Source organism: Leptopilina boulardi, unplaced genomic scaffold (genome assembly GCF_019393585.1).
Source record: "Leptopilina boulardi isolate dan_hultmark-lab unplaced genomic scaffold, ZJU_Lbou_2.1 LbouV2_377, whole genome shotgun sequence".
Classification (NCBI taxonomy): domain Eukaryota; kingdom Metazoa; phylum Arthropoda; class Insecta; order Hymenoptera; family Figitidae; genus Leptopilina; species Leptopilina boulardi.
The window spans coordinates 1,967,897-1,993,984 of NW_026137948.1; the positions used below are offsets into that span (position 1 = coordinate 1,967,897).

Sequence of the window (26,088 nt, forward strand, 5' to 3'; positions counted from 1 at the left end):
TTCCTTTACAGTTTTTGTCAACTTACTTTGTCTTTGACATATTTTTTTCTGCAATTAATTGTCTTCATTTGAAACAGTGTAATCTGTGAAAAATTACTTTTATAAAAATCAGCAAAAAGAATAACAAAAGTTTTTGGAACACGTGTAAACATAACCTAAAAAATAATAATTACCTTAAAATTCGACGAGAATTAATTATTAATTAATTATAATTAATAATTAATTTTTAGTAAATATTATTTTTTAGGTTATGTTTACACGTGTTCCAAACACACAAAATTTTTGCTGATTTTTATAAAAGTAATTTTTTACAGATTACACTGAAGATGTCTGTAATATAACAGACGAAACGTTTGTTTTTAAAAGATTGATGTGTGTACGTCATTTTTTAATAAATAAAATTAATACGACCTAAAGAAAACATATCTTTCTAAGAAAACCTTTTCAAACATCGATATTCATATTTTAAATAAGGTCAAAAACACAAATTTTACAAGATTTTACATTTGATTTGAAACAAAAAAAAAATATTTTTTTTAAGCGTGTAACATTGACTTGCATAATACGTCTTTATTGTTCGCACACTTCACTGCAATACATGTGAAAAGTTCGCTGACATTGTTAATAAGTACTTACATACAAAGACAGATGGTGCTAGCGTGATAAAACAAAATAAACGCGATGGCTCAACTCTGACCACTGTCCAACCCTAACTACTCTCCCCTACTAAAAAAATAATTAAAGTGAATTTTAACAAGATTAAACTATGTACTTCATACAACAATGTAAATATGTAAAAAAATATAATTGCAGATTCGTAATCAGCGACCTCAAAAACCTCCGAGTAACAATTTTCAAACAACATGGTTGGATTTTTAAAAATATATCAGCCATTTTAGAACCGTCATTTTGAATTTCTTAAAAACTGACTTCAGATTCGCAATCTAGCACGAACAATTTTGATCGGATTGATTTCAACCAAAGTTTTTTTTTGATCGTCACTTACTAATGCTATTGGGCAAAATGATCGGGATATTTTAAAATGCCTTAAATAAAAACCATTTCAAACAACCGCGCACATTTCGAACCAATCAAATAAATTTTGGATTAACTTCCGATTTCGGTTACCCTATACCAATCACAGTTCAGCTCGACTTGCGTCAACTCTCTCTTGAGGATCTGTACTTTAGAGTACGTAGTGGATTTTTTGTTTGTTTTTTTTTGGCAATAGATTTTTGGAAAAAATTTCGCCCTAAAAATCGACTTTTTCCTTTAAACAACCGCCAAATCCACAGAAATTAGTATTTTTAAAATATTCTACGTACTTTAAAGCAAAATGAGACGCATGAATTTTCTCCAAATTTCAAATGGCCTAAAACTTAATTGTCCTAAAAGTCGTTTGAACTAATTATTACTTGGCCTAATCTGTATATGACTTATTATTATTTATCCTAATCTTTATTCAATCTAATCCTTATTTGTACTAATCTTCATTTGACCTAATTCTCATTTGGCATAATCTTAATTTAACCTAATTCTTATTTAACGTAAAATTTATCTGCCCTAAATCTCACTTGGTCTAAATTTTCTGTAACCTAATATTTTTTAGCCTCATTTTTATTTGATCTAATTATTACTTGGCCTGAAAACAATTTCCCATAATTATCATTTGAAATCATTTTCATCTGGCCTAATTATCATTTGGACTAAACGCCGCTTAAACTAATATTCAGTTGATCTAATCTTTATAAAACCTAATTCTCATTTGGCATAATCATAGTGTAACCTAATTGTTGTTTGTTCTAATATTTATCGGACCTAATTCTCATTTGGCCTAATTTTACATTATCCTACTGGTGACTTGTTCTAATATTAATCTAACATAATTCTGAACTGGTCTAATCTTAATGTAACCTAATTCCCTTCTGGCCTAATCCTCATTAGGCCTAATTCTCATTTGGTAAGTATAAAGAATTAAAATTAAAAAAATTATTTATGACCGTTATAAAATTAATTAAGTTTTGTTTAATGAAATAGAATGCATTCTTAAGTAAATACATTTTCAAGTAAATGTTTATGCTTACAGTTTTTCCTTCACGCAATTTGAATTTCGCGCTACGTTAACTTTCCAACTATCCGCCAGATGGCAGTGTTTTTTCTCTCTCTAATTCCTAGCAGGACGTTAGAAAATATTTTTTTCTTTTTCTCCGTTTATTGCGGATGATTTTATATATAACCCTTGATCTAAAGAGAAATGATAATGTTATTATACATATATAATAAAATATAATATATAAATATAACTAAAAATTTTATTATATTTCAGTTTTAATAATTAATTTTTTTAATCTTGGCTGGAATCTGATTTTTTGTATTTTTGAAAATTGGGCCAATATTGAAATTCGAGCCTTGGCATTGGTCTCTACACTCCCTGCCTTGGACCAATATTGGTAAAAATAACTGGTCCAATATTTAGCCAATATTGAGTCTTGTCAATTTCCCACTGGGTGAGTGACGATAAAAAAAACTGGCCTAAGTCAATCTGATCAAAATTGTTCGAGCTAGACTGCCCACCGTTTTGAAAAATATTATTTCGAGAAAAACGCGTTTAAAATTTTGACAAGCACCTTCTGCAGATTTCGATTTTTTACATAAAATAACTTCAAAATCACTTCTCATGATATAATTTTTATTCTACACATCATAAAGTATCGTTTAAGCAAAAAATAGTCGATTTTTTTCGGGTCAAAGGTATCACTCTCACTTAAAAAATATTTTTTGTTTTAAGAGGGAGTGATATATTTTTTATATTTAGGCTTAACAGATGTTCTAAAAAAACCTGTTTTGTAAAGGTATAAGTTGAATTAAATGTATTTTTAAAATGAGTAAACTTAGGTAATAGTCCTTTTTTTATTGCTACATAACACGAATAAATTAATCCCACTTCTAAAACTGTATGATGGATAGGGTATGGTATAAATGGGAAAGGCACGTGTTTCATTTAACACAATGTCTTTATTATAAGTCGGATGGTTAAATACTGAAAGGTACTTGAAGGTATTGCTGTGAGGTTCAGAGTCTTACCTGCACCTTACCATTTTCCAAATTTTTAGGGTGGAAAAACCTATGACGTATACTGGTAAAAAAAACCAGGTATAAAATATAAATTACTAAAATAAAAGTTTAAAGCGATTTATACATTTCGACCACAATTATATGAGTCATTTTACATGTAATGACCCAACTTAAACTTCTTTAAAACAAAACAAAACTTGGCATAATTGTTGTTTATTTTCTTTTGTTGGATAACTTTTAAAACTTGGTGTTCAATTTTACAGAAACTTGATTCAAATCAAAGATGTACACTTTTGGAGAGACTTAGTAATTTGTTGAAAGATTCACGATACACAACGAAAATAGCAGATCACTTTCGTCATATTCTTTTGATTTTATTGACTTCAGCAATACCAATTTATGACGGAAGCATCTGTACTTTGCAACTGCTGGAATGCAATCATCAAACGAATTGTGTCATTCTTGGAAAACTTATTGGAAGCTACCCTGATGTATTGGGGTAACTATCATTTTTAAAGATATTAATAATTTATATTCATATTATTTTCATAAAGCAACTTTTTATGTTACATATTACAAAATTTATAATAATAAAAAAAAATAATCCAAAGGATATTTCTGTTCACACTTGAAGTTAATATTTTTTAATTGTTTTTGTTTTATACTTAGAATGAAATTTTGTTTTTTTTAAATAATAGGGTGGCTGTAAGATAGCCAAAACGCGCTCCGTTTGTTTATTACAATTCAAAACCTAGTAGCATTAATTACTTTTTAACTACCCTGTATAATTCAAAAAATCTTCAATTAAATTTAAAAATTATATTAATTTTATATTACAATATTTTGTAGTTGTTTCAGACTTTGTAGTTGATTTAACTAAATTTTGAAGTAAAATATGATTAAGAAAGAAATTATTTTTATTAAAAAGAGTTCAATTAATTACACACAGAGTTAAAATAAGTACAAAAGTAGTTAGTTTAAGGGTAGGTCAAAGTCGATGCAATTTTTATACAGAGATTTAATGGGAAAATCGCATCGACTTTGACCTGGCCTTAAGAGGGAAGCTTCATGTAATCTACCTGTTTTGAAAAATTCATTAGAAACAACTAATAGTCTTTTTTAAAATGAGTTAAATTAAATTATATAAATAGGTAAGGTTTAACCCAGCAAACACGAATACGTAATGGTTATATATTTGTTATATAACAAGATGTAACACGTTCTGTCACAAGCTTGTAGCATGTTACAAGTATGTTACAAGCAGGTTACGATAAATGCCAGCTCTGATCTCTGTAACAGATATGTAACAAATACATAACACTGTTACTAGTGATTTATAACAGATATGCAACGATTATATAAATCAATTACAAATTTTTTAAATCCAGTGACAACATCTTATATAACACGTATGTAACAAATATAGAACTTTGTTACCAAAAAATACAAAATTAATATAATAAATTAAGAGAGTATCATATTTTGTCTTAATTTGATGTTGATAATGTTAATAAAATAAAAAAAATTAGTAATCCTAACACATTCTCGAAATTTTTTAACCGGTTGACTCCCGAGATTCGAGCTCTCGACCATCACTAGTGTATCTACACTGCAGGGCTCAATCGTACTGGGAGCTGCGCCTAGACGCGCTCGACCAAGGGAGACTATGAAGGTTTCTTAGGAAATGTTCCTTGTAACAAACACATGAAATAGATAGGTTTATTATTTTGTAAAACCATCAAACAATTTTTCAGTTGTTTATTATTTATTACAATGAGTATACTAGCATATCATTTCTAAAATATTAATAATTTTGAACAATATAAATAATTTTTATTTGTTAATTCTTAAATATGTTAATTAAAATAAATGTAAAAATTGTAAAATCTTTTAATTATTGTATTTTAGAATTTATTACTTTTTACTTTTTAATTTGAAAGGAAATAAATCTTTGCTTCAGTCAAGTGGACAGTACATATAAATTTTAATTTTCTCAAAAAAAGTAATTAAGTAACAATGTTGTTACAGTAAAATTTTTTTTAATTAACTAATACAATTTATATTACTCATAATAGTGATATATATTATTATTTAATGTTTAATATTAGCAATTTATATATATATATATGTATAATAATATAAAACAAAGCAAATATTAAGTTTCTAATAAATATAAATTATAAAAATGTACGAAATTCAAATCTTAAAAGTTTCCAAGTTAATTTTAACCTACCAAAAATGACTAAATTTTGCAATTCGGCTAATTTAAAGTACTATATAGATTTGAACAAACTGTATATTAATTCTTTGTTGAAAATCAAATAATTTATGTTTCGGTCAAGTTTCAAAAAAATTGATGTTGGCATAAAAATTGACAAAATTACATTGCAAGGCATTATTAATGAAAAAAAATCCAAATAGGAATCTTACAACAAAAAGGATCAAACATTTAATGACTATTTAAATTTATTCTATAACAAAAAGAGAATATTGTTCTAGAAAGGTGACATAATATTGTTATATCACAATTCTAGAACAAAAAAAGTACAAAATTTCTAGAAAATTTGTGACTTAAATGTTCTATAACACTTATGGAACTTATATCTAAAAACAGTTCTAGAACAAAAAAATAGAACAGTTATATAACATATTAGGAACATTGTTCTAGAACACTGTTACCATTTAGTTCTATAATTTCTACATGTTATTGATGGCACAATTATTCTAGTAAAATGTTCTTTAATTTTAATAGAACAATTATAGAACGTGTTTGCTGGGAAACGTATTAAAATAAATTTTTTATCGAGCAAAAAAAAGAGAATGGGGGCATTGCAGCTGTTCAAACTTAGTTACTTTGTAATTGTGTAATTGAGGACCCCGATTCTATAAGGGGCTCTACGCTTGAGGCAGCCGCCTTGCGAAAAGTCAGGTGGTCCAAAAATGGAAAAAATAAAATTCAAAATTAAAATTTTTTAAAAACGCTATCCTGCAGGAAATAAAAATCCGAACCTTCTTTTTCTTTGCGATTTTTTTATAAAAGAAATATTCAAATTAGTAGAGGCAAATAGTAGAAAATTTTTTACGATAATTTAATGGACTTTTAAAACATAACTCGTCGTAATTTCGCCAAATATTGATGAATTTCTTTAAAATTTGGTGCATTTTAATCAGTTTATACTATTAATGACGACAATCATAAACAAATTCAAAAAATTGTTATTATTTTATATTAATTAACAATAAAGTTTTAATTTTGAAAATATATATGTTTTTCAACCTTCTAATGAAAAAGTTATTAAAGGAATTTTCATTCCGGAAAAACTCCTTAAATATTAAGGAAGTTTTTCCAAAAGTTTGGAATTAATTCTCTAAGAAATAAAGAAGTTATAAGGAAAATAGTAAAAAACTATTTTTCTTTTTCCTTCAGCAGCACACGGAGAAAAATTTATTGGTACTGATTACAGTAGTAGAACATTACTGATCGGATATGTGGCCATTTTTTGTAACGCTTACAAGAGCTTTCTTATTTATCATTCCTCAAGTTAACTGTACTTATTACGAATTTATTGAAAATAAATACCATAATGTTACAAAATAAAAAATTCAATGTAATTAATTTAATTTATATATTAAAATTAGATGAATAATTAATAAATTGAACGAACTTACCTAGTGAAGTTCGATTATAATTGTATGAGCGCCTCCTCCGAATAGATCACATGTGGTAGTCCACTTTACGCCAGTAATATCACATTTTTAAAAGCAAATGAAAAAGAAAAAAGGTGGCGCTGCATTCGGCTGCAATATCCGGGCTGCGCGCCGTTTCATCATTTTTTTAAAAGTATTTCCGTCAATATATAGGGATTATAATTTGGGTATGGGTGGGTTTGATCTATTCGTAGGAGGCGCTCATACAATTATAATCGAACTTCACTAGGTAAGTTCGTTCAATTTATTAATTGTATTTCGCGCCTCCTCCTTCTAGATCACATGTAGATGTTGAAAGCATTGACGGAAATTGTATATAAAAGAAAATAGTATGGGAATAAAATAATTAAAGTTTTAATTTTTAAATTAAGGCAGAAACTTTTTATCTTTCTTTAATAATACATAGAAAAAGAAATACAGACAACTTTTTAATTGTTCAAGATAGAATTCGCGAAATTCGAACTATCGTTAATAACAGGACGGTTGTAAAACTTTGCAAAAGTTAGAGAATTACTCGTCCAACCAGCTGTTTTTCTGATGAGATCTAAATCAACACCTAAACGATTAGCGGCGGACGTTGCCGCGTGACGTGTACTGTAACCGGAAAAAATCGTCGTGTCTATACCACTATTACTTAAAGTGGTTTTTATCCATCGGCTTAATGTCTGTACTGTAATTTTATTGTAAGGTGTACAAAATGAAATAAACAAATTTTTTGTGGAACCTCTTAGACTTTTCGTTTTTGTTAAATACGCCTTTAAAGCCGATGCGGGACAAATTTTTTCGTCCTTGAAAAAAGGAAGAATTAAATTCGGCTGCGTATTATTATGTCTTGAGGTTTTTATGCGATCAGGTATTCTAATTTCTAAACCTGAAGGAGTTTCTACAATGTTCTCGATTTTTATAACACCGAATGTTTGAAGTCTGTGACCTGTAACGATTCCCAGGAGAGTAATAAGTTTAAATGATAGGTCTTTAAGACTTAAATCGTCGTTTTTTGGTTGGGATTTAAAGAGATCCAAAACAATCTTGGGGTCCCAAGTAAAGTCATATTTGGGTCTACCGGGACGGAGCGAAGAAATTCCTTTAAAAAATCTTTTTACTCTCCCATCATTGGTAATTGTTTGGTCTGAAATTAAAGAGATTGCTGATCGCGTACAGTTTAATGTACTATAAGAAGAACTTTTTTGAAATTCTTGTGTGAGAAATTTTAACAAGTCGGGAACAGAAGGTTCGAACGCGTTGATGTTGTTCAGATGAGTAAAACTCCACCATTTTTTAGACCAACTTCGTAATTTCGGATTGAAGAATCACTCAGAGATGCTAATGCGATTTCCAGACTTTCTTCTGGTGTTCCTTTTTGAATCAAAGCTTGCCTGATAATTTGCCGGCCACCAGGGTAAGGTGTTTCCATAGTGGATGTCGAGATCTATCGGAAGAAATCAAAAGATTAGAACCAGGATTAAAATAAATTGGTTTTTCAGTTAACCATTCCCAAATATTTTTTGCTACATTATTTAAATGGGGCTGTTGAATACCACCCATTTTATTGACATAACAAATTGCCGTTGTATTGTCTATTCGTAAAAGTATATTACAATTGTTTAGTTTATCGGCGAAACTTTTAAGGCCAAAAAACGCAGCCAATAATTCTAATTCATTAATGTTTCGTTTCTTCTCCTCTAGGGTCCAAAAACCGTTAGATTTTTCGTTATCGCAGACAGCACCCCATCCAGTTAACGAGGCGTCAGAAAAAATTTCAATACTGTACTCGACATTTTTTATGGATTTACAGCCCCGCAATATATTATTTTTCCACCAAGAAAAATCTCTTGCATTAGGCTTTAAATTCATTTTTGCGTCGTAATTTTCCCCGTTCTTTAATAATGCCAAATACTTCTGACGTTCGAAATCTTTCACGTATGACCAACTATAAGCGAGAGCTGGACAAGCAGATGTAAGGGTACCGACGAAGGCTGCAAAATCTCTAATTCTCAATTTCTTAAGTTTCTCGAATTTAATAAACTTGTCTAAAATCGATATTCTTTTGGATTCAGGGAGACTTAAGGTCATTTTTTCTGAATCGAAGACAAAACCTAGGAATTTACAGGATTTACTTGGAATTAATTGTGAATTTTTGAAGTTAATTAAAAATCCTAACTTTTGTAAAAAAGCTTTTGTTACGTTTAAATTTTTTAAACAATCCGAGTAAGTTTTACCTATTAAAAGGAAATCGTCCAAGTAAACGACTGATAAAAAACCTAATTTACGCAAATAAGAAACTACAGGTCTCATTAGTTTTGTGAAAATAAGGGGTGCCGTGCACAACCCAAATGGAATGCATGTAAATTCGTAAAAGTTATTTTGAAATTCGAACCGTAGGTATTTTCTATAACTTTTATCAACAGGAACTAAATTAAAGGCATCCTGCAAATCGAGCGTTACCATAAAACAATTTTCTTGAATTAATTTTATGGCGGTTTTGTAATCCTCCATTTTAAAATGTTCAGCTGTGATAAATTCATTCAGATTTTTTAGATTTAAAATAAATCTAAAAGTGCCATCTGGCTTAGGGACCAAGAAAATATTGGTAAGAAATTGACCTTTCTCATGTTTGCATCGAACTATAATGCCTTTTTTAGTAAGTTCGGAGATTGATGAGATGAATTGAATTAATTCTGTGTCTGACGGGTTAAGTTGACGCAAGTGACCTTGCTGAGGAATAGTATCGAAGGGAATTCTGTAACCTTTAACGCATGATAGAATTGTTCTATCAGAGGTAATTTTTTCCCACTCGCTGGTGAAATATTTTAGTCTACCAGCAATTTGACTCTCTATTCCTTCTTCACGGAAGTTTTCTTGTAGTCTTTCTTGAATGGTTTCGGCTGATTTTGTGTAGGTCGGTGAGAATTCTTGTGATTCTGATACGGACGATACGTCTGGAATGGTTTGCGATTGCCTGTCCCCGTCTGACTCCTGATTGGGTAACGAGGCAGGCTCTTCGAGTTTTTTGGAGGGTTGAGAGTCTTTTTAGGTTTCAGATCTTTCGCTGACCGCTCTACAGATTTTACGTTCTTCAAAATTGTTACAAGTTCTTTACCGAACAAAAATTCGTCTGGAGGGATGTTAGCTAATGCCTCCTTGAGGGGCGAATGATAATTTGATAAAATTAATCCCCTTCTAACATTAGTTTCATCATGCTGAATATCGCACAAGATTCTAACAGCATCGCACAATGACTCCAGAATTGTCAGATCAGTCTCTGAATCTTGTGACAGCAATTGAGATATGACCTTCGCATTCGCTGCAATACAAGCTGAAATCTTTTCTTGTCGAGAGACAATTTTGTTATCTCTAGAGATGACTGCTTCTGGAAGCGAACTCTTAAATTCAGCGTTCAATCTTGGAGGGTCCATTTCGATGCAATTGATCGGGGGTGGATATTTTTTCAATCTATCTTTAAAATCTTTTTCGGGCAGTCCTAACTTTAAAATCTCTTTCCAACGAACTGCAAAGTCATTGTGAATTTGTGGAGCTAAGACTTTTTCCGCATCCAATCGTTTCCCAATTACATCCAACACTGTCGGATCCAAAGCTTTTTCTTGAGGTGTTGTTTGTTTCTCAAGATGTGGCTGGGATGTTTTGCGAGAAGGAGATTTTAATCTGCGGGGTGAAATAGATTTTTCACGAGATCTGGATCTGGGAGGAGATTCTGATCTATGACGAGAGTTGGATCTTCGTGGTGTTTCGGATGTGCGTTGAGAATCGTATTTTTGACGAGAGTAGTACCTTTGGCGAATGTCTGGTCTATAGCGAGACTCCGATCTGCGACGAGAATTGGTTCTTTCATGAGAGTAGGATCTTTGACGATGGTCGTATCTATGACGAGACTCGGATCTGCGACGAGAGGAGGATCTTTGACGAGAACGTGAATCATGATATCTTTTTTCAACAATCGAAAGCGAACAGCGTGAGCGGTAATGTGACCGAGAATCATAACCTGTAAATAATGTATTTTTAATTTTTATGTAATAATAAAAATTAAACATAAAGAAAATGCTTAAGTAAGCGTGGATTTAAATGGATTAGAGTCCATAATTTTAATAATATAAATTATTAGTTTTCTTGAATTCATAGCAAGCAAACTGTATTTCAAGGTTATGTTGAAATGTTCACATAATTTTTGCTGTCAAGTTATTTATGAAATGTTTTTACAGAAAAGATTATATTTAATGGCTTGGAGCCCTATAAATATTATAGTAATGGGTTGGAGCCCAATAATTTTTAGTCTCAAATGTTGAGAAAATACTTTGTCCATGGGACCTGTATTTGTAGGTAATGAACCACAGGCTGATAATATTTTTGTTTTTAAACAGATAGGAGTCTGTATAAAAAACATCAGCAAGTAATAATTACCGAAAATTAAAATATTTTACTTACTTGAAGTAGAACTACTTGATGAATTCGTACTTGAATCTCCTCGTTTATATTTTTTGTGCTTTGATCGTTTGGCTTTTTTAGATTTTTTAGCATTTTTTTCTAATTTCTTGATACGTTCAAGCAAACGTTTGGAATTACTTTCGGATTCCGAAGCAGATTTGGAATCATCTGATGACGAATGTTGTCTTTTTTTATTATTTCCCATAATAATTTTCGTTAAAAGAATATTTGCACGTGTTTATATACTGACACAAAGAAAAAGAATGATGAAACAGCGCGCAGCCCGGATATTGCAGCCGAATGCAGCGCCACCTTTTTTCTTTTTCATTTGCTTTTAAAAATATGATATTACTGGCGTAAAGTGGACTACTACATGTGATCTAGAAGGAGGAGGCGCGAAATACAATTTTCAATTTATGTGCTGACATACCTCGTGTCCACTAACCGAAAAATAACCACTATGTATATTTATAATTCAGGATTATAAAAAATAACTTAATTTTAATAACAAGATGTAAACTGGTCAAAAACCGAGTTAATTAAAACTTTTAGATACCTTGAAAATTTTTTTTAATTGATATTATTATATTTTATTTATTTAATTTTATCGATTTATTTTATTAAATAATATATTTATTATTATTACTTACATTATTAAAATATTAATTATTCAATATAAGGATTAGAAATAAACTCACTCGTATAAAAGGAAATGACTTTTATTTTGAACACTTACAAGTATATTTAATACCTAGTTTTATTAATATAATTAAAACCGTTAATCAAATGATTTACTGTCGTGATTTTGCCACAAGTCACAGTTTTTTAACTCTATGTATCCCATTCGAAAGAATCATCGTCGACAATTTTGAAGGCGTAAAAATGTTCATCATAATAGAAATCGGTCATTTTCTTTGTTACCTTTAAATGAAAGCCATTTTGATACTTTCCAATGGTGAATCCTATTCGGTAACAAATCTACATAAAAATGTGTAATTTAAAAATAATTGATTTTTAATAGCAATCGTTCTGCAGACGTTAACTCTGCTGATCGAGACTCGAGAGGCTTTTTTACCCTCCTTATGCTTTCCTTCGAACCTTATTACGCATATTTTCCATAAAGGACCTACTTCCTCCATTACTCTTGGGTAGTGAAGAAGCAAGTGATGTTTTGGTATCATACTATCCGGAAATAATTCTGAACGGAAAGTTAGGTATTCGTTAACCGTAACATCGAGAAGATAGTGAGTTTCTTTGGTAATATCTGTACTAGAAACAATTTCAACAATCTTTCGTAGCAACAACAGTAGTTGCCAATGTTTATCATCTCGGGATATATAATCTCCCAGAATTAAACAAAGAACTCTAACAAGCGATAACATTTCAGCTGATGACATAATCAGACATTTAGTTTTCGAAACATGGTCAGAATTTATTTCTGGAGGTTTGTTCTCATTCCCTACGTAACTAAAAATCTGAATACTTTTATTTAATTCTATTAGCGAAATTGGATCACATTCCGGAAATTTAAAAATTCTTTTTTGCTGCTAGTAAATTATAATTGTCAATATTACGTAACACGCAATCCTCTTCATGAAAAATAGTATTAATCTTTTTGCGTTCAACGAGACAGAATCTACAAAAGTTTGTTGCATTAAAGCATTCGGTAAAGCCTAAAATGGAGTGGAGTCCCAAATTGTCACCAGTTATCAATGCTAATACAAAATAAAGACGAATTAGTTTTGTGCCCTATTGAATTAAAATTCCCTCTTTTTGAAGGTAGTCAAGTTCTTCAATAACTTTTGAAAAAATCATATTATTTCCGAAAACTTGGCGGTCTAAAGTATTAAATAACATGAAAAGGAAAATATTTTCAAGCTTAGATTGAAAAGCTGGTAGCAAAACTGGGATTGACAAATAAACTGCTCCACATTTGGAAATACCTTTATGACTACCCAAAGCGTTATTCGGTTCGTAATCATCATAGTTTAATATTAATGGAAACACAATTTTGTCTTCATAATTTAAATCAAGCAATTCTGTTTTTCCACCGTGGACCTTGAATGATATTCGATACTATTTCTGATTGTTCATTTATATTTTTGACGTAATCTAAAGTTTGATCGAGGACATTAGGCAATTCAAATAGTTAGGAAGGAAAAAAATTTAACAATCCATCCAAGTCAAGTAGTCAATAAAATAAAAGAAATTATTTTTTACGTTTCGACAGCACTGCTGTCCTCATCAGAAACTAAAAATTTATTAATAAAATATAAAAATATAAGTCAACACAAAGTAAAAACAATATAAAATTAAGAAAATGTACAATATTTAAAATTTACCGAAAACAAAATTTTTAAGCTATAAAATTGTCATCTTGAAATTAAGACGTCAAAAGACAAACTAAACACAAATCGACAAATTTACATTTGTGACGTCCCGGTATGTCAAAACCTCACACTTTTCTTTTTGAAATTTGTCTTAGGATGAGGGATGCAGAATGTCCTAATTTAAGATGTAATTATATTTTAATTATGTATTGTTGTGTATGTAAGAATGTTTTCCCCGTGTAAAAGAATGTTGTATGAATGAATATTATATTTTATTATTTCTACTTATTTTATATGAATATCATTTTACTCAATTTATTCTTTTATACAATTTTTACACATCTTTAGAATTTCAACATTTTAATTTATTATTCTACATAAAGAATAAATGTTCGACAATCTGGTTCCTGGGTTTTTCCGTTCACATTTTCAGGAAACACGCAAAATCCTTTTCTTTTAATAAAAAAATACCATAAAGCTGTTTCAATAGAGAAAACGCCTAAACTAGAAAGAGTATTGATACACACAAGGATCTTAATCCCTAAATTTTAAGATCTCAATAAATAAAACATCTAAAACGAACAAATGCAATAAAGGATCTTGCATTCTCAGAAATGACAATTTTCCTTAAAAGTGTGCGAGTTAAGCCTTGCAATAAAATTACAATTAGACAAAACAGCAAGGGGCCCAACTCCGCACATAGCGTAAACATTTGTTGGCCAAATGTTTTATTGCACCTCCACCTCAGCGTGTACCTGGTCCACGTGGACTCTAAGGGTTTTTAATACTCAATTTCTATTTTTAGGGCGTGATTTTTATGTTGTTTTCAGCAAATCAGAAACCTTAATTTTCTCCTTTTTCCAAAATTTTCCCTCCACCTTTAACTTTTTGCAAGTTTTCCTGAGAGTGGGAATGAACGACGCGGTTACACGGAGCGTCGTCCAACTTCTTTTAATCAGTCTCTTTTCGGTCCCTGTTCGCGAAATTCGGAATTGGTTTCCTTCCTGACCCAATAATTCCTTGAAGTTCGACCTTAGGATTTTCAACGAGATTGGGACTGAAAACGCGCTCTCTTATCACTGTATAATTCCTATTTGTTAAAGGTTCGAACTTAAGATTTGTAGCATGTCCAAATCTCAGTGATCTCCTATAACTGTATAAATCCTTAGAATTAATATTTGGTTCAGGATAGGATCTAATCTCCGTTTTCGTGAATATACCGTTTTACCTTAACTTTTATATTCATTGAAACTTTATCTGTCAAATTGTATTCTTTTTAACTTATTAATTTTATAATTTTAACCCTTCTGGTTTATAGATTTTGTAGTTTTCAATAAAATTCTAAATCGTTCTTATATGTGAATTTTGTGTATTAATTGTGTTTCGTCGAGAAATCTCATTGTGTGCGTAAGTTCGGTAAATAAACAAACAAATTTTAATACAACCTAACCTATTTTCTCTTTCCTTCTTATTTTATTATTTATTCCTCTAATAACAAAAATAAGGCGAGTTTCAACTCTTTGTAAGTAACAAGATCCCACAAATTCTATTTTTTAGCCGTTCGAAGAATAGAATACAATATATAATAAGGGATATAAATTTAATTGTCTAAATTTTGAGGTTAAGTTCTTAATTTTTCTTTAATTATTTTCTTATTCTTTATAATAAATTATTATTTATATGTTGCGAAATCAATTAGAAATTTTGGTGACGAACTTTTAGTTTTTCTTTTAACCTTTATTTCCTTGCCGTGACGTAACACATTAATATATAAAGTACAGTGAAAGTTCAATGAACTTATAGCACAATATAAACACACAAATGCGAGTGCGAATTTTATAGCTTATAAATTTTTTTTTCGGTAAATTTTAAATATTGTACATTTTCTTAATTTTATATTGTTTTTACTTTGCGTTGACTTATATTTTTATATTTTATTAATAAATTTTTAGTTTCTGATGAGGACAGCAGTGCTGTCGAAACGTCAAAAATAATTTCTTTTATTTTATTGACTACTTGACTTGGATGGATTGTTAAATTTTTTTCCTTACTATTCATTACACCAAGGGATAAATTCATTATTAAATTAATTCAAATAGTTGTTTAAAAACGTGCCTGATTGGGATAAATTGTGCTACTAAGGGTATATTCTGTCTTGTTTGTACGCCCTGCTTTAGCTTAGAGATTGAAACCTGCCCTAGCGTATAACTTTCTGGAAGTATGAGCGAATTATTATCTTTCAAACGGCAAAATCGATGTGCTTCTGTTTTCAAATCCTTAAACGGATTTGAAAAGATTTGAAAGACTTGTTCTACGTCTGTAAGGGAAATGAAATTTCCATTTGCTACTTTTTTCAAGTCATTCATAGCTGAAGCAAAACTTTCTTCTAGTAACTTAGAGGTCTCGATGACTATCTCATTGACACGTCTTCTGGGCATATCTTTAATATTATGTAGTCTACTAATAAACTTGATTGCTCGATCTTCTTGATGAGTAAAGGGTACATGGCGTTAACAATCTGAATGAATCTCATGACTTTCATTTTCTTCTTCTAACTGATCATCGGAATCTGAATCAGACTCATTATAGTCATACTCAAAGTCAGACGTTGTTTAAGGATCTTCATTTAGATTATCTTCGGAACTGAACTCAAAAGAACACTGAGTTCAGAACACGAATATTGAGTGACATTTTGATGAATCCGTTTAATATGTTGCAATAATGTCACATTATTTATAAATTCTGAAGAGCACACAAAGCAATGAAACATTTTAAAATATAAAAGTAATCAGTCGCTTTTATCGTGAAATCGTTCTACTCTTAAAATCGTTCTTATTAGTTGTCAGCGTTTTGAACAGCTTCTGCGATCGGTGAATTTTGTGCTGCTTGTAGAGGTTGTGCGTCTTCTAAAGCTTGTTCTACCACACCAAGCAAAACATTCACACTGGAAAAAACTTTTTGTCCACTCACAGTAATATCGAATATACCCTTCTGTATAAATTGCCAAATAGTGGACGAATACTGTGGATATTCGCAGTTCAAAGTAAAGAAAGCATTAAATGTAATGTCAACCGCGTGTAGAAATGATGTACAATACTCAATGTTGTCTATAACAACATATGTTTTTTTCAATATTTTTTAACGGTCCAACGATGACAATTACTGGTTGTAAAGTAATTTTTTGTTAATTACAGCTGGCTCTGATAAGCGACAACTCTTTATCGAAATTGATACAATTCTAAAATAAAAATATATTTATGTATACTACTATTACGATTTGACAGTAAAACATAACTGATAAATAAAAATTAGTGATATTTAAAATCTTACAGTTACATGAATCATGTTGGAATTTCTCTTTTCTTTATTCGATTTTTTAGATTGCTCTTCTATATTTCCGTTGTTGCTATCCCTCTTACGTTTTCTTTGTCGCTCACCTTTCAGGATGTATAATAAAAGGTGAAAAATTAAAATATCCTGGGTATCTACAAAGTAAATTCAAAATATTTTTTTCTTACTCTTATAGCAAATGACAAAGAAAAATATATTTTATAAACAAATAATAAAAAGCTTATCAGTGTCCATATTTGATAATAAATAGAAATACTCCAAATCTTCTTTCACTATGCTTTTCTTCTTTATTGATTGAATACTTGAAATTATTTGACTCTTAATTAATTCCCACTTTTCAAAAAGTAAGTTCGACTTTCCTGGATACAGCAGATTAAAATCGAAATTTATCTGAAAATATTGAAAGAAATTAAAAACAATTATAAATAATAATAAAAATCTATAAGATTTATGGATTTTTATTTATTTTATTAATAATTTTATTAATTATTTATTTTATATTTTAATTTTAAAATTAATTATTTTATTAATAAGATATTTATTTCCTTACCAAATCTTGTCCTCTGTCAACACGCAGAGCCAAAACCTTTTGCATGTAGTCTGAAACCGATAGACTTTTTACAGTTAATAAATGCTGTCTATTGTCAAAAGTATCTTTACACTTTCCATACAGATCTTCAATAGGTTCATTATGTGTCTCAAGCCACTCAATGTCAGCAGCAACTCGATTTCCTACAATAAACGAATTACAAAATTTTAATATGCAGTATTCGACATTTCAGTCTTATTTAAACTATTTCAGCTATCATTATTATAAACAATAATATACAACTCACTATCAACAAGTTCCTGATTTTCAGATGATTTTCTTTTCTTTCCCGATTTAATTGAACCACTTTGAATCAAATTGCGTTTAACATTGTGAAAATGGTCATATAATTTTCCGCTTGGAGGGACACTCTATCCATTTTCAGATGTATATGGACTATAATACACTGCACTTCTTTCTTTGGAAAAGTGGTTTTCAATTTCTATAGCCCATTTTTTAAATGTGGAAGAAGGAACACTGTAATTAAAAAAATAAATAATTAATATCCATAGTAAAATGTTAACGCCATTTAAGAGTACTTAATCAAGTCCATTAAATTATCGTAAAAAATTTTCTACTATTTGCCTCTATTAATTTTAATATTTGTTTTATAAAAAAATCGCAAAGGAAAAGAAGGTGCGGATTTTTATTTCCTGCAGGATAGCGTTTTTAAAAAATTTTAATTTTGAATTTTATTTTTTTCCATTTTTGAACCACCTGACTGGTCGCAAGGCGGCTACCTCAAGCGTAGAGCCCCTTATAGAATCGGAGTTCTCAATTAACGAAAATCAACAAACCAAAAACCGCTGCCAAGTTGAAGTATGTATTTTTGTGTTCATTCCATGAACACTTTGCTTCCTCATGGAGATATTTTGCGATCAGTTTACGATTGTAGGTGTCATAACATTTTTTTAAAGTTATGAGCAAAAAACGATTTTTTATGATTTTTAAAATGTCAATAACTTTGGATAAAATAATCGTAAACTGTTCGTTAATAGGTCAAAAGATGCGTCTTGAAAATCTCTACAAAATGAGACTAAGAAAACTGTAGGTGTCATAACATTTTTTTAAAGTTATAAGCAAAAAACGATTTTTTATGATTTTTAAAATGTCAATAACTTTGGATAAAATGATAGCAGATTGTTCGTCAATAGCTCAAAAAATGCGTCTTAAAAAACTCTACAAAATTAAGTAAAAACATCCCAACTTTCAAAACATGTGTTTCAAGTTATGGGCAAAAAACGATTTTTCAAAAATTTTAAAAGTCAAAAAAAATATAGTTAATATGTATTAATTTGTCCCAAAGTTTTCTCATTTTATGTCCCCAAGTGAGATCTACAATTTAAAAAAAATTCAGCCCTAAAGCTCTTATAGAATTTGAGATATTTATGAAAATGTAATGTATATACACACACACACACATACGGAATGACATTTTCTAAAAATGTAATTTTTGGATTCCTGAGGTCAAAAAACATAAAGATATGTCAAAAAAATGAGTTCGAAAAATTTCGCGAAAACAGTACTTCCTCCATGAGGAAGCAATATTTTAATAAAATAAGTTATTCCGCTTCGAACTAATTTCAATTTAGCAAAAGAAAAGGGTGCACTTCCGAAACCCCCCCCCCCTTCCGATTTTAATGAAACTTGGTATACTTACGTAATTTGATGCGCTGATCACGAAAATGATAGTGAAAATTACCGCAAATTTCATTTTTATGGTGAAAACCATAAAAAACACCATAAAATTATGGTTTTTTGCGTTTAACTCGTAAAAAACGCAAAATTAAAAAAAATTAAAACTGGAAGGTACGGAACCCACCCCGACCCCCCTCCTCCAAGATGTCTTCCCCTAAAAGGTCTTATGGAAGTAGCCCTGCACAGCAAAGAATGCAGAGGCGGGCGAAGCCCGCCTTCCCTAGTATCGTTGCTCTCTTTCAAAACAGACAGACAGTCAAATTCACATTCTTAATGGTACTGGAAGGTACGGAACCCACCCCGACCCCCCTTCTCCAACATGTCTTCCCCTAAAAGTTCTTTTGGAAATAGCCCTGCACAGCAAAGAGTAGAAGGTTTTTTATTAAAAGATATTGTCCGTCACATAAGACATCTGCCTCTTGTGGATAATAGCTAGAAGTTGGTGATTTTCACCGTTTTTAAATATTTTGTTAGATAGAATCCTAGACACAAGGCCCAACATTTTTCTTCAAATAAGTGAATTTAAAAAATCGCGGTTTATGGGGTTTTTGGGGTAACATATTAGAACTTCGAAGCTAATTTTCGCTTTAGGCCTAGAGCCCAATGTAAGATTCCTCAGCCCAATATTTTGGTAATATACTTCACACGTTAAAACACATAATTTCATAGGGATTACGAATTTGATTCTGAAAATTAGAGGATTTTATTTAACAAAAACAACCAATTTTTTGGGTTCACAAATGTAGATCTTTTTGTTAGGAACAACTTTTGTCTTGAACATTTTTTATAAAAATTCGTACTTTTCGAGATATTTGCAAGTTTCCATACTTTTTGATCAAAATACATTCTGCGTGATAGCGCTAGAGAAACGCAGCGCCGCACAAAAAACGCGATAACTTTTTTGCTAATTGCGATCCACGAAATTTTAAAACGGTTTTCGAATCCTTATAAAATTCCCTATCCAATAAACTTGGATCAACTTTCTACGACAACGAGAACATGGTTTATTTTTTAAATAAACAATTAATTTTGCAATAACAATTATTAAAAATCGAAAATTTTTAATTTTCAACCAAAACTCTATCATTTTCTGTGTAAGTAATCGGTACTATCAAAGATGTTACAAAAAGTATGGTTATGTTACCCACTACAATCAAGATGTTACTCCGTACAATCTGGATAGTAACTGATAGAATCTAGATTGCTGTCCGTATATGTAAGATCAAATATGGTACCTGGTACTATCTAGATAGTACCCCGTACCATCTATTTCTCTCCGTGTACATGTATGTACCAAATTTCAGCTCTCTATATCCAATACTATAGCGTTATTTAAGTAAAAAATTTTAGTCAAATATATCGATTTTTAACATTTTTCAAAATTTTTGGCGATCATATTGGATCAAAAATGATGTACAGTAGAAACCCGTTTATCCGGACCTCAATCAACCGGATTTTCGATTATCCGGACAAATTTTCATTTCGTTTTGTGTATTTTTTTCCTTAATTTCCCGTGTAGAAATTGCCTTACTAGGGCCCTAGTAGGGAATGAAATGCCACACCTGATCAGGGCGAGCAGAAAATATGGATTTCCTAATCAGGGCCACATCAGGCGCGGCGTTTCATTCCCTAATAGGGCAGCCTGATCCGGCCCCGATCTGGACCCTGGCAAAATTTCTGCAAGGGTTGGAGCGTTTTTATTTAAAAATGTTAAAAAAATATTTATGCAAACTTTTCTACAATAATTTTTACTGAATATTTATGTATTTATTTATATAGTATACTGCCTGCATCTATTAGTCCGGATAAACGGATTTTTACTGTATTTTGAAAATCTGATTTCAGAATCGTGATCAGCGACAACGAAAACCCCCGCGTAAACATTTTTGCGAATATACGTTAAGATGTTTTCTTGTTTGGGCCATGACGTGTATACCCGTCATCCACACTTTGGACCTCTTTTTTTCATGACGTGTATACACGTCATCCACACTCAGACCTCAGTCCCATGACGGCGCGAATGCAGTTTGCAAAGCAGAAAATCATGAGAGTGTAAACGATAGCGATATCTTTTTATCTCTTCTGCATTCATGGTTTTCTGCTTAACATGTGAGGATCGCAGCATGGTAATAATGATTCTTGCAACTAGAGATACTCTTCTCTCTCTCAGATGTTAAGATAGCAAATGCATGTAATTTGAATGTTCGCGCATCCTGTTCAGTTGCGTCTGGAACCACGACAAGTGTCACACGCATGATTTATCATACACACACATATTTATATATAATTAATTAAAGTAAATTATTAATAAATATTAATTGTGTTATTAATTAAATAAAATATGAACACGTAATTATGTATGGATTCCCTCCTGATTTTATCATTATATATATAACGAGAAATCCTACAAAAATTCTGCATTCGCGTCATTATGTGGCTGCAGTACGATGATGTATGTTTGCTGTTTACGCTTATGAACTGTAGTTACAAAACACAACGCAAAACGCTATCATTTGATTGCAGCCTCAAAGGGTTATAATACATCCAGTAATTTTCGAGAAAATTGAGTTTTTTTATCTTTTACCTCTCCATAACTCCCCCAAAAAAGCAAATTAAGGGTTCATACTTTCAGGATTTTATACTTATATGGGTAGCAAAACATAGGGCATATTTAACCTCCTATGCCCTTTATTATTCGATACCTCTATTCAAAATAAACCACTTTTTTCTTGAGAGCACGTAACATATTTTACATTTATATATATTACAATTTTTATATATAGCAAACAATATTTGTAAGCATAATAGACTCAATATTTCAAATTTCAAATCTTCAAAAAAGTAAGAAAAACATGCAAAAAATATTAACTTCAAATGTGGACAAGTAAAAGTCACATTTTAACTATTATTGTCGATTATTATTAATAAATTTTTTTATTGTAGATTTACTTTGCATTATTTTGAAAAACTCCCAGCTCCATTCAGCTATATAGAAGGAAATGCAACTGCTCAAATAAATCAGGTTAATGAACCTATGGATACTGATCCAATAACAGATTATGATATTGTTTCTGCAACTTACAATATATTAAAAGCAAATCCTCATCACTTTAAACGTAAATGGAATTGGTCAGAATGTTATTCTTTTTTAACTCATTCTGACGACAAAGTTAAATGGTAAGTTAAAATTCATTCTTCAAAAAATGTTTCCTTAAAAAGAACAAAAGAATTAGAACTTTTTTTAAAAAAGTAATAATGAGGGATGCATGAATATTAGACTTGTCAGAATTTTTGTGCTGTCGAATTAAAAATTATCGAATTTTTATTCAGTAGAATTTTATAATGCGCTTAATTTTCATATCGAAGAATTTCAATTTATTTAAAATCTGATTTAATTGAATTTCTATTTAATTAATCCCCATACAGCAACAAACTTTATGGAACATTTATTAAAGGTTTAATTGCAACCTTCGGAATGTTTAATTGTAATATTTATTAAAGGTTAGAGGAAGATTTAAATGTACTTTCAATTAAAGTTGCCCATTTTTTAATTTGGTAGAGTTATATACAAAATAAGGTGAAAATTTTTTCCTTGAAAATGATTTTTTACAAAGACATATTTTGTTCCACGTACATCGATGCTCTTTTGTTTTATATCTATCCTTCTTTTGTTTTTATTTCTTCCCGCACATAAAAACCTCACATTTTATTTTACATTCTCTGTTTAAACAATTAATAAAAGTGTTACAGAAGCACATTTTGTAAAGGCTTTTACGCATTCTATTCCCCACGTTTAAAAATTTTTTAATTTTGTTATTTATAATTTAAAGTGTGGGGGGGACTCACATAAAAAAGCACCACGAGGGGTCTAAAATCGTACTACTACCTCCTCGTGGTAGACCCTGGAAACTACAGATTATGTAGGCAAACCGCAGACGTTTTAATTATAAATAAAACACGTTTCATGATTATCTAACAATTTTTTTTAAAATAATCAACCATATTGGGTTCGAAATTTTGAATTTCGTAAATCTGACCTCAGATACGTAATCAGCGACCCTGAAAACCCCTAAATATCAAGTTTCATATAAATTCGTTGAAATCTTGAATTATGGCCGCTTTTGGATGCTTTCTGGCCCACTGTGCCCAGCAAGTATTATGTGCATTAAAAACGCTGAAAAATATGTGATTCACGTCTGTTGGAAGGTGTTTAAAAATATGACCCCATACTTCAGGTGTGATGTTCCCAAGCGGGGGAGCATAGACGCAAGTTTTTTCGGTTGCAGCAATTTTCCTGCGAATCAGAATTAAAACTTCTCCTCCTCCCCTACCTCTTGGGCGGTCCTGTCGCACCGTTACAAACATAGATATTTCAAATTTAGAAGAATGTGAAAGACAGGTCTCTATTATGCAAACTATATCCGGGTTATAGATCCAAAGAAGAATATCCAACTCTGGTCTTTTGGGGATGATACTTCTAGTATTCCAAAGCATCATCGAAAGCGATTTATGTAGGGGAGACCGGGGCTGAAAGTGCCGGGGGCAAGTTGTGCCGATAGGAATACCTCAAAAACAAATTTTTTTTTTGAACTATTTTGATTTTGTTTGCTTCACAGAATAATTAGCTGTTAGTAACTTGGTGCTTTGGCGTCACTTACGTGCAAGTTTTCATGATCACACTTTTTGGTCTATTTTTTACATTTTTAAAGATATCGATACGTATTTTTTTTATATGATCCAAATTTATCAAGGGATTCAATGGTGTATTGATCTTAACATTTAATTTATCTAGTTTTTTAATATTTGATAAAAAGTGAGCGTCGACGCAACGAGGTTAATTGTGCCTTTCGCTTGGGGCTGGTTGTGCCGCTGTCAATCACTACATAACCATAATCTACTATTGCCTCGTTTATTCGAATAGTTCTTCCAACCCGAAATCAAGAGAAAAGTGTAATCAATGCATTGTTTACAAAAACTGGGCACATTTAAAATGTGTGAAGGGTAAAACAGGGTCAGTTATATGTGTGTCAATTGTAATTTCAATAAATCGCATTCGGAATAAGTATTCATGTCTTAAAAATTATTTATTAATCAGAAACACGAAGTAGTATAAGGAGACGTAACGCCATGCATTCAAAGCAACCCCAAATGCGTGTCCTAGAGTTACTAAGGTTTTCGAATAATGCTCTTGTAGCGCCTCTACTGAGATAAATCGGAATCAAAATATGTTGTCTGCTATCGCGTAAACAACTGTAGTTGACAGCAAAAGTGTATTGATCACGAAGTGGTTTTGATAAAATATTGTGTAATAAATAAATATTGTGAAATATTAAATATTAGTGAAAGTAAATGAAAGGTACGTTTTTCATTAAGAATTTAATAAATAACTTATGTTTTGAAGATTAAAATTACAACATTTATCATAAATATTACTTTATTTTAGGTTATTCATTAAATATTTGGAGAATAAAATAATAAATATAGAATGTAGTTGCTGAAGCCAAATATGGATTTTACAACATTCAATTTTACAACTTGCAAAACCAATTTAAGTATGATAGAATTGCCATCAGAAAAGTGGTGCTACATTAAAGGAAATGAATCTTTCCTTGCTTTTTTGAAATTAGAGAATGATGATAAGGCGAGTGTAATAAAAAGAGTTGTTTTGTATAGCGATTTAAGTATTAAAATTATTATAAATAAAAAAATTCATCCTTTTTCAAGGTTTGTGAGAATCGAATCTGTGGATGACTTAATTTCATTATTAAAAGCTGTTGACGAATTAGAATAATCAAATAAATGTTAAAGATTAACGTTTTTTATATAACAAATGTACTTATAATACTTGTATACTGTCCCAGTCGAAAATCCTACGCTGTCTTAAGCTGAACAAAAAGTTGTTTTAAAGCGTTGGGATAACCATTAGAAAAGTGTTAGATAGTAGTAAGCTAGCTGTAGAAAGCTTTCAGAGAGCATATTATGGCCGATTTTTCGCTTCCAAGGAAAGCTTGCAGATAGCACATTTTTAACACTTTAAACAAAGCATTCAGATGGCTTTGAAAGAGTTATCAGAAAGTCGCTGGATTTTACAAAAAATTAACGGAAAAAGTTCAGGTGGCGAAAATTAAATGAAGCGTCATGGATGTTTCAGGAAGCATCAGAAAAATAACATAGATAAAAAATAATTCCTTTTGCATTCCACGTAGTTGTTTTAACCTTGTAAACATTAGTAGAGTCGAAATCCATAATATGTTGCGGTTTAAAATATTTTATTTTAGTGCACTTTAACACTTCCTTTTGATTGTCCTCATAACGTACTGCAACCCACCAATCCTTATAATTGATTAACCTAATAACACGCCGGTGAAAATAAACAAACATTCTAACTACTGCTGACATTCAAGCATAGTGAAGTTAGTCGACGCAGTGATCGACTTAGCTGTAATCGATCAGGCGCGGATCTAAGAATTTTTATAAAGGGAGCCTAAATTAAATTTTCGATCCTTTTAATTATTTTTTCTTCTGGAATTGTAATATACAATATAAATAAAATATAATAATACATTATAATAATATAATAATAACTAATGACTGTTTTTCTATACCCCCATTATGAATTTGCCGCCCGGGGCACGTGCTCCCTCTTGCCTCTCTGTAGATTCAGGCCTGATTGAAATGAATGTGAATTTTGAAGTTTGGTTTATATTATACTTTGATTACACATTAAAATAAAAATATTATATTGATTTCTGACCTTAATTTGCATTATACTGAAACGAAGAAAATTATATTTATACACAGATGAATGCGATATAAGGTTTTCAGCCTGTTCGTATTCCTAACCCCAATTTTCGCTCAAGAGTCTGCAATTAAACTAGCTACAAATATTTTTTTTCA

General features: G+C 30.7%; 1 protein-coding gene and 1 long non-coding RNA gene across 2 annotated transcripts in view; both read left to right on the top strand.

Moving 5' to 3' along the window:
• The window catches only part of LOC127287928 (midasin), a 152,342-nt gene that overhangs the window by 40,048 nt on the left and 86,206 nt on the right, over positions 1 to 26,088 (top strand). Inside the window, exons 2-3 of the mRNA XM_051315080.1 lie at positions 3,339 to 3,574; positions 22,135 to 22,368. Coding sequence (XP_051171037.1) covers positions 3,339 to 3,574; positions 22,135 to 22,368 — 470 coding nt within the window. The remainder of the gene's footprint in view (positions 1 to 3,338; positions 3,575 to 22,134; positions 22,369 to 26,088) is intronic.
• Positions 24,508 to 24,721, top strand: LOC127287933 (uncharacterized). Its single transcript, XR_007843968.1, has 2 exons — positions 24,508 to 24,547; positions 24,635 to 24,721. It is a non-coding gene; the product is annotated as an uncharacterized LOC127287933 (long non-coding RNA).